Here is a 17,603-nt window from a genome sequence, read left to right on the forward strand (position 1 = left end):
CATTCCAACTCTAAAACATGGGTAGGTGTAATGACCTTATCCAAAGGGTTATTTCACCCAAAAATGACAAAAAAGCACCCTAGGTGTATGTAACTTTCTTCTTTCAGATGAATCCAATCGGAGTTATATACAAATTTTTCCTGGCTCTTCCAAGCCTTTCAATAGGGTAAGCAGGTGTTGGTTGTCAGAAGTCCAAAAGACATGAAATAAATGCGTGCATCCATAATAAAACGTCCCTCAGACGGCTCTGGGGGTAAATAAAGGCCTCCTGTAGTATTGTTAAAGGTTATCTATATTTAAAAAAAAAATACAAAATATGTATTCTGTGTGTGTGTGTGTTTATTTATATACAGGTGCTTCTCAATAAATTAGAATGTCATGGAAAAGTTCATTTATTTCAGTAATTCAACTCAAATTGTGAAACTCGTGTATCAAATAATTTCAATGCACACAGACTGAAGTAGTTGGAGTCTTTTGTTCTTGTGATGATTTTTACTCACATTTAACAAAAATTCATCTCAACAAATAAGAATACTTCATAAGACCAATAAAATATTTGTGAATTGTTGTCTGTCTGGAAAGCATGTTTATTTAATGTACATGTACCCAATACTTGGTAGGGGCTCCTTCTGTTTTATTTACTGCCTCAATTCAGTGTGGTATGGATGTGATCAGTTTGTGGCACTGCTGAGGTGGTATGGAAGCCCAGGTTTCTTTGACAGTGGCCTTCAGCTCATCTGCATTTTTTGGTCTCTTGTTTCTCATTTTCCTCTTGACAATAGCCCATAGATTCTTTATGGGGTTCAGGTCTGCTGAGTTTGATGGCCAGTCAAGCACACCAACACCATGGTCATTTAACCAACTTTTGGTGCTTTTGTAAGTGTGGGCAGGTGCCAAATCCTGTTGGAAAATGAAATCAGCACCTTCAAAAAGCTGCTCAGCAGAAGAATTTCTTGGTAAATGGGTGACTTTGATTTTCAAAAAACACAATGGACCAACACCAGCAGATGACCTTGCACCCCAAATCATCACAGACTGTGGAAACTTAACACTGTACTTCAAGCAACTTGGGACATGAGCTTATCCACCCTTCCTCCAGACTCTAGGAGCTTGGTTTCCAAATGAAATACAAAACTTGCTCTCATCTGAAAAGAGGACTTTGGACCACTTGGCAACAATCCAGTTCTTCTTCTCCTTAGCCCATGTAAGACGCCTCATGAGCGCCTTAACAAGAGGAATACAACAACTGTATCCAAATTCCTTGACACTTCTGTGTGTGGTGGCTCTTGATGCCTTGACCCCAGCCTCAGTCCATTCCTCGTGAAGTTCTCTAAAATTCTTGAATCCAGTTTGCTTGACAATCTTCATAAGGCTGTGGTTCTCTCGGTTGGTTGTGCATCTTTTTCTTCCACACTTTTTCCTTCCACTCAACTTTCTGTTAACATACTTGGATACAGCACTCTGTGAACAGCAAGCTTCTTTGGCAATGAATGTTTGTGGCTTCTTGTGAAGGGTGTCAATGATTGTCTTCTGGACAACTGTCAGATCAGCAGTCTTCCCCATGATTGTGTAGCCTTGTGAACCAAACTGAGAGACCATTTTGAAGGCTCAGGAAAACTTTGCAGGTGTTTTGAGTTGATTAACTGATTGTCATGTCACCATCTTCTAATTTGTTGAGATCGTGAATTGGTGGATGTTAAATGTGAACCAAAATAATCACAATTAAAAGAATCAAAGACTTAAACTACTTCAGTCTGTGTGAAATGAATTTATTTAATAATTTTTTTTTGAGTCTAATTACTGAAATAAATGAACTTTTCCATGACATTATAATTTATTGAGATGCACCTGTGTAACATAATTCACTCTGTTGATCCAACCAGTGATGTTGCTGTTCAGAAAGTGTTTAATGTTAGTTTAGTTTTGAGTTGTTGTTTTTTTTGGTTACCATTGTGGTAAATGGGGGAGCATTCAGGTTGTCAGTAGCTGTCATACAGACTTAAAAATGTTTCAAGATCATTTGATTGTGGAACGTAGAAATGGTGACCATATAGTCAATATAAATCATGTGCTTGTCTTTAAGCTTATTCATTTTATTTATTCTCATAAGAACTAATAGCCAACATAACACTTGCTTACATACAAAGCAAATTATGTAACACTTTAATTTAATTAAAAGTGTTCTCTTAACTGGCATCAGCACATATACAGCTTATCAAGAACAACATCACTTTAGTGAAATGTAACCATAGCCTCACCACAAGGTCTACACTTCAGCATAATGTTAACCTCAAAAATCAACATAACATAAACTCTTTCAAATGTCATATATAACTGAACAACACTTTATTTCAACATTTACTCTCCTGATCTATCCGTATGCAAAGCATGCTGGGAACTAGAAATCCCCTGCCCAGTTTCAGTCATTGCAACATCATTGGTTCATGTTAATTTAACAGTTTACAAATGTAATTTCATTTAACGTAATAAAACTGAGTGCAAATGACAACTGAGTAAAAACTAAAGATTTGTGTTGTGTTAGCTTCTTTTGTTCAAGTAAACTGGGCAAACTACTAAAATAATGTTTTTTGAGTGAAGCTAGAAATAATTTTTGTTTTAATCAGCTGTATTTACTCAGTGCAACTTATAAGATCCAAGTGAAAGATAACACCTATTTTTATTTTTAGATTCTATTCTATTTACATTTATGACATATTTCTAAAAAAGCTATGGTTACGTATAGCAAAATGTAGGCAAAATTTGGCGGGCAAGAAAAATAAAAATTTTCCATAGTGTAGGGATGTATGATAGCTTTCTGATGGTCGGCACGGTAAATTCGCATAGCCAACTTGAATATGAGTATAATCAGTGTGGGTACTTCTTTGCCCTTACACAAAACTCCCAATTGCATGGATTTCTATTGAAAGGACTGGAATTTGCCCCCAAAATTTCATAGAGCAATAGTAAATGTGATCACACCTAAATGTAAACATATACTTATAAACAAAGTGCATCTGAGTTAATTTCTCAACTCATTCTTACAATAAATTAAATGTGACCCATTTTACATTAAATATGGATTCATATACACATTGTGCTGACCATAATGTTGGCCCATTTTATGTACTTAGCGTCTTGTGTAAAATCTGGTTCCTGAAGCAATACCATGTAAAAACCACTGCTTTCATAAATCATTAGAAACGTTGATGATCTTTAAGTAGTTTCACTTTTCCTTATTATTCCTTCCTCATGACTTAAACCTAAATAAGGCGTTCACTGATTTGACTCACTTCTTCTCGAAAACCTTAACAGATTTATCTGCCCACAAATGGAACAAACATGACCTTTAGTACACATTATCTAATGAGATCAAGTAACATGATTATTGCGTAAATAGCAAGTTTTTTACCACTGACTGGAAAACTAAAGAAAGAAATTGTGTTGGCAGATGTGTTTTCACTGATCCCACACTTCCTTTATCCCCCTCCATCGCTTTTTTCCTTTCAGGAAGTTGCTGAAGAAAGTTCCCCCTGACCTCCAAGAGAGGCTGTGCAGTCTTGCCTCCAGAGTTGAGGAACATGTGAATGGAGCAGTTGGACCATGTGGTCAGATGATACTCACCATCAGTCTGTGTGATCAGCTGTATAGAACAGTCACATCTACAGGTTTATTTAGATATTGCAATACTTTCATTTGATTTCTGCGTTCTCTTTCGTCCTCTACAGGAGGCTTTTCGGACACCTATGCAGCTTTATGTGACTTCAATGAGTTCCCGTGCTGTATGGAAGTTCAGTGGGTGTGTGGCAATCAATACGAATAAGAATCACATTTTCAAAGGTTATGCAATGACGCTTTTAAGAATTGTTGCCCCTGTGGTTTCTAGGACGTCGATAACATTTACCATGCTCAGAACTGTCGGGTTTTCAACCTCGTTGACTTCAGTCATTTAGACAGCAGGTAGATACAATAACTTATACTTTATATTCTAACTCTAAATAAGAAATGTATTTAGAATATATTTTTACAATATATACCGTAAACAAATGCCTTTAATTTTAATATATATATATAACACTTTAATACACTGCCATTCAAAAGTGTGGGGTCTGTAAGATTTAAAAAAAAAAAAAAAAACTTTATTCTCATCAAAGCTGCATTTTAAATTAAAAATACAATAAAAACAAGAATCTTATGAAATATTAGTTTTAATAAACTGTTTTATAATTGAATATATAATATATATGTATTATTATTATTATTTCTTATGCATTTGTTGGATACAGCTGTGCTGTTTGTGGAAACCGTGATATTTAATTGTTTGAATAGAAATCAATTTGAATAGAAAGTTTTTTTTGTAACGATGTAAAAGCCTTTACTGTCACTTTTGATCAGTTTAATGCATCCTTGCTGAATAAAAGTAAAAATTTCTTAAAAAAATCTTACTGACCTCACTTTTTTTATATATATAAATCAATGTCCTTGTTAATATATATTTTTGATGTTGTGATATTTCTTAATAATCTGTTGAAAATGTTAACAGAGACTTGGCTTTAGCAGTGGGTGCTCTGTCCTTTAACCAATGGTTCACCAAGATATGCAGCAAGGACTTCAAACTGGTATGAATGGATACTTCTGGGCCAAATAATCATGAATACTGGTGAAGAAAGCTGGAAACTTAGAGCAGAATGGTTATGTTTAGACTTGACTTATCCACTCATGTCAGACCCCCATCTCCTCTCACTCCTGGTTGTGGAAAGGTCAGATATAGGCCACTTGCCAAATAAAAAAAATTGTTGTTCTGACTGAGAGGCATCACAACACCATGACGAGACATGCTCAAGGGCAAATTTGATCTCAGTGTGATACAGAATACTAATTTAAGATGGAGAGACATAGGGAGAGGATTGAAGCATGAAGAGAAAAAAGATTTGTAGCTGAAGCTGCTCTCTTGAAGAAACCAAACAAGTCTCTTTTTATTGAAATTTCAGTACTTTGTGGCTGTGTAGCACATAACATTTTTAATCATAGTGCATCATCCTCCATTCACGTCAATCTTCGTGTGTTGTCCATCTGCTCTCTGTTCTCAGACCCCTGATGTTCAGGAGCAGGTCCTCTATATGATCGCCCGGTCCTGTGCTCTGGAGGAGGTCAGTCTGGAGGCCAGTGGACTCAAAATGTGAGCTTCATCAAGGCCCTTGCACTCGTGAAAAGCTAAAAGCTTGTAAAAGCACATTTACCCAATGTCTCATAAGCCAGTAAATGATTGTTGCATCCACGAGCAGGGATTTTGCTGTCAAGATGGCCAGAACTTTTCGGGACAGTTCTGCCTCTGCTGTCCATATCATCAATCTGTCTGTCAATGCTATTGAGGATAAAGGTACTGATGCAGATATTCTCTCTGATCTGAGATCTCCGTCTGTTTTGTGTATACGTGCTGATGTTATGTCTTCTCTGTTCCCTTGCGCTTAGGTGTGATTGCTCTCAGTCAGAGTTTAGGCAAATTGGCACGTGGTCTCAGTCAGCTGTATCTCTCCAAGGTCTCCATGTCCCCAAAAGGTGCTGCATTGATCTCTTACTCGCTTTTATACATTTCAAGATGCTATTTCCTGCCTACATTTTCTCAAGACAGTAGCTTTGGTTGCCATGCTGTTGCCGTCTTCAACCTCGTTTTCTCTCTTCCTTTTGCACTAGGCCTGGGCTGTCTGGTTCAAGCTCTTCATCAGAGTGCATTTCTCTGCAACACTCTTACCCACCTAGACCTGAGCGGAAACATCAACTGCCTGGCGACAGAAGAGGCTCTGGTGAGTTTGACAGAGCTGGGGGATGGAAGGCCCTTAGTTCAGATTTGTACTTGCGCTGTCAGTATTTTCACTGGCCCACCACAAAAATAACTATTTATATTATACATATATAATATTATAGAGTCACTACTTTTCAAAATGTCCAGTAAGCTTTCAAAATTGGAAAAAGAGTTGGAACGAAGTCTTTTAATGCTCACCAAGGCTGCATTTATATGATAAAAAAAATTACTATGGTGACAGTTTACAGCTGTTTTAATATATTTTACTAAGTAATTTATTCTTCTGATTGCAAAGCTGAATTGTCAGCAGCTATTACTCCAGTCTTTGTGGTCTTATTAACCTTTAGAAATCATTCTAATATGCTGATTTGATGCATTTCTGAAAACAGTTGAGCTGCTTGATATTTTTGTGGAAACTGTGCTACATTTCTTTTTCTTGAATAGAAATAAAAAAGAACAGCATTTATCTGAAATAGATTTTTTTGTTAAATAAAAAAATTGTTTTACTGTCAATTGAATACATGCTTATTAAATAAAATTATAAAATGTAAAAAGTTGTTTTTTTTTAAATTGTCAATTTTTGCTGGAAAACGGAAAAACCATAATGGTTTCAGCTGAATCTTGTCGATCTTGTCAATTGCCCCAAAACTTCCTTGACACTTGCCCATGGACTTCTTGTTGATCATTGTATGGGTGTGTTTTATATGGATCATTTTCAATTTCAGGGTTCTGCTACTGTATGATGTAGAGGGTAATGGAATGAGCGATTTGTTTCAGTACATTAACTTTTTGTTTCAATGGACTATAAATGTTGTTTGCAGTCATTGAATAATTGTGATTATAGAAGCCATGTCTTGGTTTCGCGTTGCTTCATATGTCTGCCTTTCTGTCTCACAGATTTTATTTAATGCCAGCATAGCAAAATTTAGCAAAAAAGAGTGAATAGGCTCGTACACATGCTATGGCTTTGAAATACCATGCTTGTCTGTCTCTTTTTAGAGTCTCTTTAAGTTCCTTTCTGCTCCAAATGCAGTATCACACCTGGACCTCAGTTACACAGACTGCCCTCTAGACACTGTGAGTCACATCAGCTATATATATATATATATATATATATATATATATATATATATATATATATATATATATATATATATATGTATTGTTTGATTCTTATTTTGTAGTGTAAAATGGATTAGGGAGTCAAATGGAAGTTACATTTTTTTACAGTAATTCCTCTAAAATAATCTTGAGTTATCTTTTTCTGTTTCTCTCTAGCTGTTTGTGTCTCTGTCGGTGGGCTGCTGCACTACTCTGAGCTACCTCAACCTCTCCAGGAACACTTTTTCTCATAGGTGAGCCATCAAAAGTGACGTTATGATTTATATGCGTCTCTACACAGGCAGCATGCACATACTGATCTGTGTGGCTGTACTAGGAAAGTACGAGAGGTCACGCGCAGTGTGAGGGATTTCTTCAGCAAGAGCACTGTGTTAAAATACGTGGGATTGTCTGGAACTAAACTACCTCCAGAAGCTCTCAGGTATGAGGTTTGTGCCAACATTAAAGGAAATGGATGTGTTACAAGCTTGAGTACATCTCCTGTTATAGGCAACTTGCATCTGTTTGATTATGGCCTATATATTTGTGATGAGTTTTGTGTATCGTAATGTTCCAAAATCTGGACTCAGTAAAAAATTTTTTTAAATATGTTGAAAAAAATAATATTGTAAAATAGTATAAAATTTTCAGCAGTCTTCAGTGTCACATGATCAGAAATCATAATCAAAAAAAACTTTATTATTATTATTAATGTTGAGAACAGTTGTGCTGTTTCATATTTTTTAGGAAAAATCATATTATTTATTTGCTTTTTTAAATAGAAAGTTCAAAATAACAGCATCTTTTGATGGTATATGTTTTTCTTTCATCATTATTAATGTCCAGTATGAATGTTGTTTAGATTGTTACTACAGGGCTTGGCCACCAACACTCATCTCTCTGAGCTAGAGCTTGACATCAGCTGCTGTGAGGTACAGATACACACACATATACACATCAAAGTATTATACAGATCTCTTCTTAAAATGGTGTGTGTGATTTTGTGGTATGTGTAGCTGAGGTCGGCCGGAGCTCAGGTGATTCAGGAACACATTTTTGAGGCCAAGGCCATCTGCAGTCTGGACCTGTCTGACAACGGTGCAGTCTTTTATTTATTTTCTCATTCATGCAGTTGGCACTTTATTAACCTCCCTTTGTACCTCCCTCTTTTTATCTGCCAGATTTATTATATTGCTCTCACTGGCATCAGACAGGTTATAAATCATATCTGACTGATACGTGAAGAGATAGAGGCATAAATTAATCTAACCCGCTGTCTGTGTGCAAGTCTTCCTGCTGCTTAGAAAACCTCTTTTCATAAAATAAGTAAGAGGTCAAAAGGGTTGTTGTTTACATCTGTAGAAATGACTTGATGATATTAACCACATTTTTAGCATAGACTTTGGATTTAAAAAGTGGTAGAGCATTGCGTTAGCAGCGCAAGGTTGTGGGTTTGATTCCCAGGGAACACATGTTAGGTAAAAAATGTTAGCCTGAGTGCACTGTATGACGCTTTGGATAAAAGCATATGCTAAATGCATACATTTAATTAAATTACATTTAAAACCTGGTAAACTGTTTTAATAACATATTCTAGTAACATGGCATGATGTGATTAAGTGATAAACAATAAAAGCATAAAATCAGAATAAAAGCCGACAGTAGAGTCTGAGTTTTGTCCACAGACAGTTATCATTTGGTTTCCATTTTTGTGTTGTTGGGTAGCCCCGCCCACTGTGAAATCCCAATGGTCCAAAATCCCACTCTTCCTACCAATGCATTAAATATCGGATATGTACTATCGAATATGTTTTTATTTTCCCCCTGACAATTTTTAACTGTTCAAATATAAAGTTTTTTTTTAATGATGAATTAATGTAAATATGTTTAACAAATCTCTGCTTTTTTTCAAACTGATGTGAAATTCGTGAAATTCGTTCTCTGTGGCAATCAACAGCAGACAGATCCTGATGGCAAAGTTTATCTTGTGTTTAACTTAGAATCTTACTTAGTTGTTGAACTAGATATCTGCTTAATAGAAAATTAAATAATTTACCGTATTTTTCGGACTATAAGTCGCACCCGAGTATAATTCGCATCAGTCCAAAAATACGTCATGATGAGGAAAAAAACATATATAAGTCGCACTGGACTATAAGTCGCATTTATTTAGAACCAAAAACCAAAAGAAAACATTACCGTCTACAGCCGCGAGAGGGCGCTCTATGTCTTCTTTGTAGACTACAGGAGCACTGAGCAGCATAGAGCGCCCTCTCGTGGCTGGAGACGGTAATGTTTTCTATTGGTTCATTTCTCTCGGTTCATTTTTCTCGGTTCATATCAAATTAATTTTGATAAATAAGTCGCACCTGACTATAAGTTGCAGGACCAGCCAAACTATGAAAAAAAGTGCGACTTATAGTCCGGAAATTACGGTAAATGGTTCTTGAAGGAACTAATGTTGCTTTTCAAGTTAGAAGCAGTGTTTGTGAAAATGTTGAACCCTGGGAGAAAATGGAATCAGGCCATGCTATTTTTATAACCCAGGAGGAGACAAAGCAAATATAGGCATTGTTGTAGCTACTACACGACGAGGAAAGGCTCAACACATCAGTCAGAATAGCACATGACCCGCTGAACTCATACTGTGCCGCTGCAGGGCGATCTCACCTGTCTGAACACATATACAAACACTGAATCAGAGTGAAATAAAGAAGAGAAATATCTGAATTATAGAAGGTGAAAATATACATGATTGGACAGGTACAATATCCCCAAACTCATCTGGCACCTGATTTATGGATCATTCAACTGATTTATGGATCTTTTTATGGAGTGGTATGAATGAAACGATTGTAATTCCTGCAAGATATCACTGAAATAACTGTGAAATCAATAAATTGTTGCACATAAGTGGCAGGTTTTTCAAAATGCCATGCCATGTTAAAAGAAGTACAACTATTAAAAACATGTCTCTGTACCATTTTGCCATTTTTAATATTTCATCCTTAAACTTAAAAGTATCTCTTTTCATGCTACAAGTTTTTACTTTTTAGCTACTATTCCATTAGATACTAGTTCTTATTCTTTAGGTACTAGCAAATTTTTAAAAGTTCTAGTGCTTATTCATTAGATACTAGTAAGTATTTAATAGACACTAGATCTTATTTATTAGATACTAGTATTAATTTATTTATTAGATGCATGTACTTATTTATTCTATACTAGTAGTGTGTACACACTTTGCATGTTTAAGTTTTCTTAACAATTATCACTAAGGCCTGAGTTTGGCTTACTCAGCCAGATGTCCTAAAAGGAATAAATAAAGACACAAGAAGTGATAGGGCCAAAATGAGCTTGCTTTGTCTCTCTTGACATGTAAAAACACCATGTTTATTATGGCATGTAGAAAGAGGATCTGTGTTTTATTTGGTGGCTATGTGTGATAGAAGTTGTACCGCTCACTTCCTTTGAAATTAAAATATTACAATTAGTCATTTGTGTTTCCTTTCTGACAGGTTTTGAAAGCAACATGGTTACTTTAATTCTCTCCATTGGTCGGAGTCACTCTATTCGGCACCTTTCAATTGGATGCAATTTTGCCATGAAGTCTAAGTAAGTGCCATAAAGTATTTTAACGATCTAAATGCAAAGTGTAAAATGCACTACTAGCCCACTTTTGCTATTTTAACGACGGAAAAACGGTTGACTGTCTAAACAGGTTGTCCCTATTCTCTTAATGAGTAATGGGTGTTTTTTGGGCGTAACGTGCAATAAACCAATCAGAGTCTCATCTTCCATTCCCTTTAAGAGCCAGTCGCACTCGTGCCACGACGGATTTGCTATTTACACGGCGGAATTTGACAAGCGCAAAGACAGAACACGTCTCCGAGATGAAACGGAGCTGCTTGTGTACGAGCAAATAGATTCTGATACATGCGATGACTAGCCATTATGACATATTTTTATGCATTGCAATCCTTTAATTTTGAATATTTGCCATGTTTGTGTGCTGCTGTGCATCCCTGTGTTTAATAAGCAGCATGTACGTGTGTTTTGTGCCAGACTTTAGACCAGGTTTGAGTTGGTCTATGGCGTTGTCTGGATGGGAAAATGTGAACGGCGCCGGACTGAAACTAGCAAACACACTTGCGCTGCGCCTTACGTCGCATTGTGCCGGTTGTATGATAGGGCCCTAGGTGTGAATTACTCATATTTTTTAAATGATATGAATGCTTTTATGTGATGTACTGTAGATGTTTGAGTGTTCAGGAAACTTGTATTTTGAAGCACTGAAAGGACACATTTCCTTTTAAAACATTTTTGATGCATCTTTCAGTCTTTCCAGTCTGTCATCTCTCTCCAAAGCATAACTACCCTTTCCCCCCTTTTCCTTTCATGCATATGATGCATATTTTAAATTCCGCCTCTCTCTCTCAGAGCGCTTACAGATGTGTTACACCGCCTTGTACAGCTAATTCAAGAGGAGGAGTGTGTAAGTACATCATTTGTAATAATCAGAAACAACTACACACGTACACACACACACACACACTTCTCATTATTCCGTTAGAATGATATGAGAAATGCTGTGAATTAGGATCACTTCCCCTATCCACCATGAACACGAAAACACCAGAACATCCACCTACGGACCACAGCTCTCATAAAACATTGGGAGTGGGAAGAGCTGCTGTCTTTGGCTCAGTTAACAGTGAAGATTTGTATTGATGCTTCTGTGTCTGTTTGTGTCTGTAATACTAGAACCAATAAAGAGAGAAGGTCCACAGAGACACCCCCCCCCATTCCTCCAGCATGAGTTTTAATTACCCAGAATCCCTCTCTATCAAGGCAAACCCGGGCTCAGTAATTACACAAGCAGCTCTAACTCAAATATAGGACTCATTAAAACAGACTCTCAACTTTATGTAACTTTATCCACATTAATATGAGCATTCATGCTCTCCAAAGGATCAGAGCTGGCCTTTCACGACCCAACCTGCTCAGTAGATACTGCTTCTAAAGTTAATGAGACTCAAACCTTAATAGAAATCTTAATGAAACTTGTAGCCAAAGGTTAATGACTCCATGAAAATGACTCTAAATCTAAGATCAATTTAATTTGTTGAAACAAGTATAGCCCTTCAGTATAATATGATCATTGTCTCATATGTGCATTTGGCATGGAAAGTGACCCCCTTGACATCTTTACTCTCTCTATTTTTTTTTTTTTTTTTTTTTTTTTTTACACTTTTTAGCCCCTGGAGTCTCTTTCTGTGTGTGACTCAAAGTTGAAAACTGGTACCACCATCCTTATCAACAGCCTGGGCAGCAATGCCAGCCTGTCCAAGATTGATATCAGTGGGAACTCTATAGGTGACACAGGAGCAAAGATGCTAGCAAAGGCCCTCGTGATCAACACCAAGCTAAAGTAATTTTCCACACGTGGTGAATTATAGCATTTTTGTAAAGTTAAACATGTTCCTTGATCATTGTTCACGTAAATCAGTCATAATGTATAGATAGGTTAAGGTTAATGATGGGGTTAAAATTATGTTTTACGGGAATCTTTTTCTAGGATCAACAAAACACGTCCTATTTTTGGCAAAAATTGCAGTCGCCGTCCTTACGTCCTTAAGAAGGTTGTGCTTTGTTTCCTGACAGAACACTAGTTTGGGACCGAAACAATGTGACTGCTGGAGGATTTATGGATGTGGCCAATGCCATGGAGAAGTGAGAGTACCCCACGGACAAACAGACATTTTTCAGTGACTTATATTTGTTAATACATTATGTATTTTCTGTATGTGTGCTTTCATACAGAAACTTGACACTACAGAACATGTCCATTCCAATGAGTGATATTCTTCAGGCCTATCGAAACACCCCAGAGAAGATGGAGGAGGCTTTACAGAAAGTTAGTTCTTATTTCCAGAACTGTTGAAAGCCATGAGAACAGACAATGATATATATATTATAAACTGATTCTTTTTATGGGTGTATATGCAGATGCAGAATTTCTTACACAGGAACAATCAGAGACATTGTGAAACAGGTGAGAATATGTGTCACCTGCAGCATGGACTGAAGACCACTCGCTCTGAACAGGTTTGTTTGGATGTGTGTATATATATATATATATATATATATATATATATATATATATATGTATAATTATTACTGTCTAGTGCCTATGATATGGTAGAATGTTATACTATATACTAAGGGTTCAGATCATTATAAGAAAGTGTTTCTATCTTTTTTTTTCTCAGTTAGTTCAGGATCTCTGTAAGAAACTACAGGAAAGTGTGCATCCTTTAACCTGCTACAATATACAAGAGGTGCAGTCAGACATCTTGCTTGCAGAGGAAGCACTTCAACATGCAAAGACGGCCACAAGTGTATGAGATTACACATCTACATGGTTTGCAGTATTACAAATTTAAAACTAGATTTTTTTCACACTAGATTTTTGCATGCTTTTGAAAGTCTCTTATGCTCACCAAAGCTGCATTTATTTGATCAGAAAAATAAAATCGCTATATTAGTGAATATAAGTTACATTTAAAATAAAAGTTAAAATTTTAATATATTTTAAAGTGTGATTTATTCCTCAGATGGCAAAGCTGAATTTTCAGCAGCCATTACTCAAGTGTCAGACTCTCCTTCAGAAATAATTTTAATAGGCTGATTTGGTGCACAAGAAACATTTCTTATTATCACCAATGATGAAAACAGTTATTTATTTATTTTTGATGAACAAACAGTTAAAAAGACTTTCAAAATACTTTCAGTTTTATTAATTTAATTTGTTCTCAGTAAACAAAAGTATTAACCTTTATGAATGAAAGTTTTGATACTTGACATTTGGCCTTTCCACACAGACTTTTGCAGGACTCTATGAATTGGGCAGAGCGCCCTCTAGTGGTCACATGCTGAAATGCATTCTCCATGACTCTGCTACAGCCCTGAGTAGTGAGATTACTGAGGAAATCCAGGTTCACTTTAGTCATGTTTTTGTGTGTTTCTGTAGTGTCTGTTATGTAGTATGTAGTACCGAAAGTTGAGTATGTTTTTTTTTGCTTTAGTGGAGGTTTCTGTAACTCGATGGCAGTACAAATCAGATTGTCTCTTGTGTTGTGCAGGAGCTGGCGACGGCAATGCTGCAGTCTGCCCAGCTGACCTGCCCCAGAGTCGTCCAGAGGTCCAGTGTCAGCGAGCGTCTGGCAGATTGTGTGGCCAAGAAAACCCGTCAGGCTGCGCACTTCATTCAAAACACAATACAAGAGACAGAGATCAGCATCATAAACAAGCTCAGGTGGGGCTCACATGCAAATCACTATAAAAATTATTAAATTCTTGAAACCTCAAAAGATTATTATTATTATTAATTTTACTTTGAGCTCCCCTCTCTCACTTTTTCTCAGTGAACTCAAACTGTCCGTCAGTGTCTCTCTGGTGGGAAGTATAGTTGAAGAAGTTCTTCAGGATTTGTCAATGGCTCAGGAAAAGCTGGTAAGTGTTTGCATTTATGAATCTGTTGAGCATGTGAGAATTGTGTATGCTTGTGTATGACATGCAGGATATCCCTCTCTTGCTTTCAGGACAAGCACATGAGGGACTTTTCCCAGTCCACCAATATCAAGGCCAATGTTCCTCAGCTTAGAGTGATGGAGCATGAATTCCCTACAGATGATGTGAGGACAGGGCATGTCTGCTCGAATCTAGCATTCTGATCCACAACTTACTCAGGACTTTTGCTTTGTTTTTATACATACACTACAACTTGCACATACAACTCAAATGTTTGGGGTCAGTAATATAATATATATATATATATAAACATTAGCAAGGATACATTACATTGTTTAAAAGTGGCAGTTTTACATTGTTAGAAAAATTTCTATTAATCAAAGAATCCTAAAAAATCAGCCAGTTTGTGTCAAACTTGATGATCCATATTCTCCAGTATAATCTGAGAATGGTCCAAAGTGGAAGAACATCTTTATTAACAAAACATGTATCAAGGATCTGTACAAATGTACATTTAGACCCCTCTATTACAATGGTGTGCATTCAGAAAATATAAATTATGGCTTCAACACAGCTCGTTTATTTTTTACAGATTGTAAAAAAAGTGATTATAAATTGAAATTATTTCATTAACCCATAGGGTGAGTTTGATTGCAGTGATTTGTATGCATTTAAGTTTGATTTTCTCTCTGCATGTCCACAGTATGTCCCAGTCATCTGGAGGAACAGTTTCCACTCCCGTAGCATCCGTCCCGCCCCTTCCATCAAAAGTAAGCCGACAAGTGCTTCTTGTTCAAGACTTTGCCATTTGTCTTTTGCACTCCTAAATCACGTATATAGCCTATACTGGTGACATCATAGCTGCGCATTACTTGACAGATGATTGTAGCAAACCCCGGCACTCACAGCACAGCTGTTGAGGTCAAAGGTCATGTTCAGGTCTGTTAAATTGTACAGTCATCAAATATATTTGAACAGGACTTGTCATTGCGCTTATCTAAAAAAAACTCTATATAGTTAAACAGACCTCATTAAACCACATCCTTTACAATAAATAGCATGTGTAAACTTGATTTAATGGCAACCCACTGGGTATTTAAATTTGTGCATGTGATGCACTATGTACTGTAGTAGTGCTACAGTGCAGGTGACATCAAAAGCGTGCTTTGTTGTTTGAAGTTCTGTCTGTGAGAGCGGGATGCCTCTCTCATGGGATTTTCCCTCCCTGTGTAATCGCTCTTCTATCTGTGAGTCTGAGACGGTGGGGGGTTTGATTTTGGAAGGTCCCACCCTGACTCTACTAATATAATCAGCTGTGTAACACTGCTGGCAGCCGCTAACTGGAGCATAGCCCTGTTATTCTCACACCACTGAGCCCCTCAGACGAGGGAGGGGGCCACCCGCTTACAACCATGACAAAACCCCTCCCCCGGCCCACCACCCTCCTCTTCCTCTGCTCTTTTGTGTATACCTGTCCTGTTATCTCTGCTGTCATCTTTTCTTTTTATTGTTTCAGTCATATTTCACCCCAAAATAAATCAGATGAAGAAAATGAAGCCGGTTATGCAGACTGATTTTGTATTGTGAGTTTACTAAAATGCAAAACAAGGATGCAATAAAAAAAAAATGTTTCCGAAACAGTATTGATCTGCCCAAACTATTTTCTATATATATATATATATATATATATATATATATATATATATATATATATATATATTTAACAAAATATTATTATTGTAATTCAGTGAAAGTATTACAGTGATGATAATAACCACCGAGAACTAATGAATGTGATGTGATGTGATGGAGGAATGTGCTTCACTGTCATTAAAATAATGTCACTGTGCAAAAATCTTAACTCTTTTCAATTAGTCTTGATTTCCCATATCTAAAATATAATTATAAAGAAATAATACTTTATTTTAATTGATTTTGGGGTAAAGCATGACATGACATTCTGGACGTGTTTTTGTGATAATCCCTGGCAGCCTGCATCAATCATGTGCACATCCCAAACCTTTCCGTGATGTCCAGCTTTATCTTCCTCTTTCCCTTTTCCTGCCTTTTTCACTGATCTTTCATCCCCCCTCTTGTATCCTCTGCTGCATATGTGCAAATCCGTCACTCCCTCCTTCTCTCCCTCTCTCGATCTATCTCGATCTGTTTCCTCCTCTCTGTGTAGACACACACATCATACAGGCCTCAGTATCTCCCCTCCCTCACTATCTCCCTCTGTTGTCCCTTATTTCCTTCCTCCCTCTCTCTCTCTGCAGGTTTGTTAGATGTGGAAGGGGAACAACAGGCGCGTGCAGCCACACATCCCCAGCAGGAGGTAGAGGAGAGAGGAGGGGGAGGGCCTAAGGTCTCCAGGGTAGGAACGGAGGAGAGGAGGCGGGCCCTGCCGTTGTCATTGGGGACGGGGCTGTCAGTCAGCCAGCTGAAGCCAGGAAGCCCCTCCTACTCGGGAAGAGAGGCGGATGCTGCTGCCGCTCCCGCTGCTGCTGCTGCCGCTCTTAGCAACAGAGAGCCCCGGCACTCGGAGCCTGCACCTCCTCAGCCCCCTATGGACCTGCCCATCGAAGGCCACACACTGAGGCACTACACCCGCTCCAGGCCCAGACCCAACCGCCGGAACAGGCAGCCTCCCAGCAAGCCGCAGGTAAGACAGCAGGTCGGGAACTGAGAAGAAAGGAGCAGGGGAAGGGTTTCGAGAGGCTGAGATGGGGAGACTGGTGGTGGAGAGAGAGGGGGAGGGATGCTGCTCTCTGACGGCACTGCTCAGGTTGGTTCATCCGCAGCAACCCAGGCTCCTCCAGGCTCTCTCTCCCACATCTCCTCCTCACCATCTTCTCCTTTTTTTCCTTTCTTTCTCTTGTAATATGTGGCGAGAGAGACTCTCAGTGAGAGGGTGCCACTGTGGTGGGTTGAGATTTTTTGGGTGTGTATCCTCCACTGCCATTTTCAGGCACCTTGTGTGTTTGCCCGTCGTGTTTGTGAGGCTCAGCTGGGTGCTGTGTGTATGCCGTCAGAAAGGGACGCTTATGGATGGTTGTGCTTGGTGTGACTGCTGTAGCATCTCAATTATTAATGTTCCCAGATCAAGGAGGGTCTCTTTTCGTCCCCTCTCTTCTGTCACCAGGAATGGAGGATCCCTCTATTCGTGGCA

General features: G+C 37.9%; 1 protein-coding gene across 1 annotated transcript in view; it reads left to right on the plus strand.

Annotated features, from left to right (window-relative positions):
• Nucleotides 1-17,603, plus strand: part of LOC127934116 (capping protein, Arp2/3 and myosin-I linker protein 2) — a 36,967-nt gene that overhangs the window by 1,667 nt on the left and 17,697 nt on the right. The window contains exons 4-29 of the mRNA XM_052531280.1: nt 3,508-3,605; nt 3,726-3,796; nt 3,884-3,957; nt 4,541-4,616; nt 5,088-5,176; nt 5,283-5,377; nt 5,470-5,556; nt 5,692-5,801; nt 6,800-6,877; nt 7,079-7,155; nt 7,239-7,343; nt 7,764-7,833; nt 7,918-7,999; nt 10,420-10,516; nt 11,342-11,396; nt 12,160-12,332; nt 12,566-12,634; nt 12,725-12,818; nt 12,911-13,009; nt 13,174-13,302; nt 13,786-13,899; nt 14,047-14,219; nt 14,329-14,416; nt 14,506-14,598; nt 15,138-15,204; nt 16,711-17,096. Coding sequence (XP_052387240.1) covers nt 3,508-3,605; nt 3,726-3,796; nt 3,884-3,957; nt 4,541-4,616; nt 5,088-5,176; nt 5,283-5,377; nt 5,470-5,556; nt 5,692-5,801; nt 6,800-6,877; nt 7,079-7,155; nt 7,239-7,343; nt 7,764-7,833; nt 7,918-7,999; nt 10,420-10,516; nt 11,342-11,396; nt 12,160-12,332; nt 12,566-12,634; nt 12,725-12,818; nt 12,911-13,009; nt 13,174-13,302; nt 13,786-13,899; nt 14,047-14,219; nt 14,329-14,416; nt 14,506-14,598; nt 15,138-15,204; nt 16,711-17,096 — 2,749 coding nt within the window. The remainder of the gene's footprint in view (nt 1-3,507; nt 3,606-3,725; nt 3,797-3,883; nt 3,958-4,540; nt 4,617-5,087; nt 5,177-5,282; nt 5,378-5,469; nt 5,557-5,691; nt 5,802-6,799; nt 6,878-7,078; nt 7,156-7,238; nt 7,344-7,763; nt 7,834-7,917; nt 8,000-10,419; nt 10,517-11,341; nt 11,397-12,159; nt 12,333-12,565; nt 12,635-12,724; nt 12,819-12,910; nt 13,010-13,173; nt 13,303-13,785; nt 13,900-14,046; nt 14,220-14,328; nt 14,417-14,505; nt 14,599-15,137; nt 15,205-16,710; nt 17,097-17,603) is intronic.

Source organism: Carassius gibelio, chromosome A18 (assembly GCF_023724105.1).
Source record: "Carassius gibelio isolate Cgi1373 ecotype wild population from Czech Republic chromosome A18, carGib1.2-hapl.c, whole genome shotgun sequence".
NCBI lineage: Eukaryota > Metazoa > Chordata > Actinopteri > Cypriniformes > Cyprinidae > Carassius > Carassius gibelio.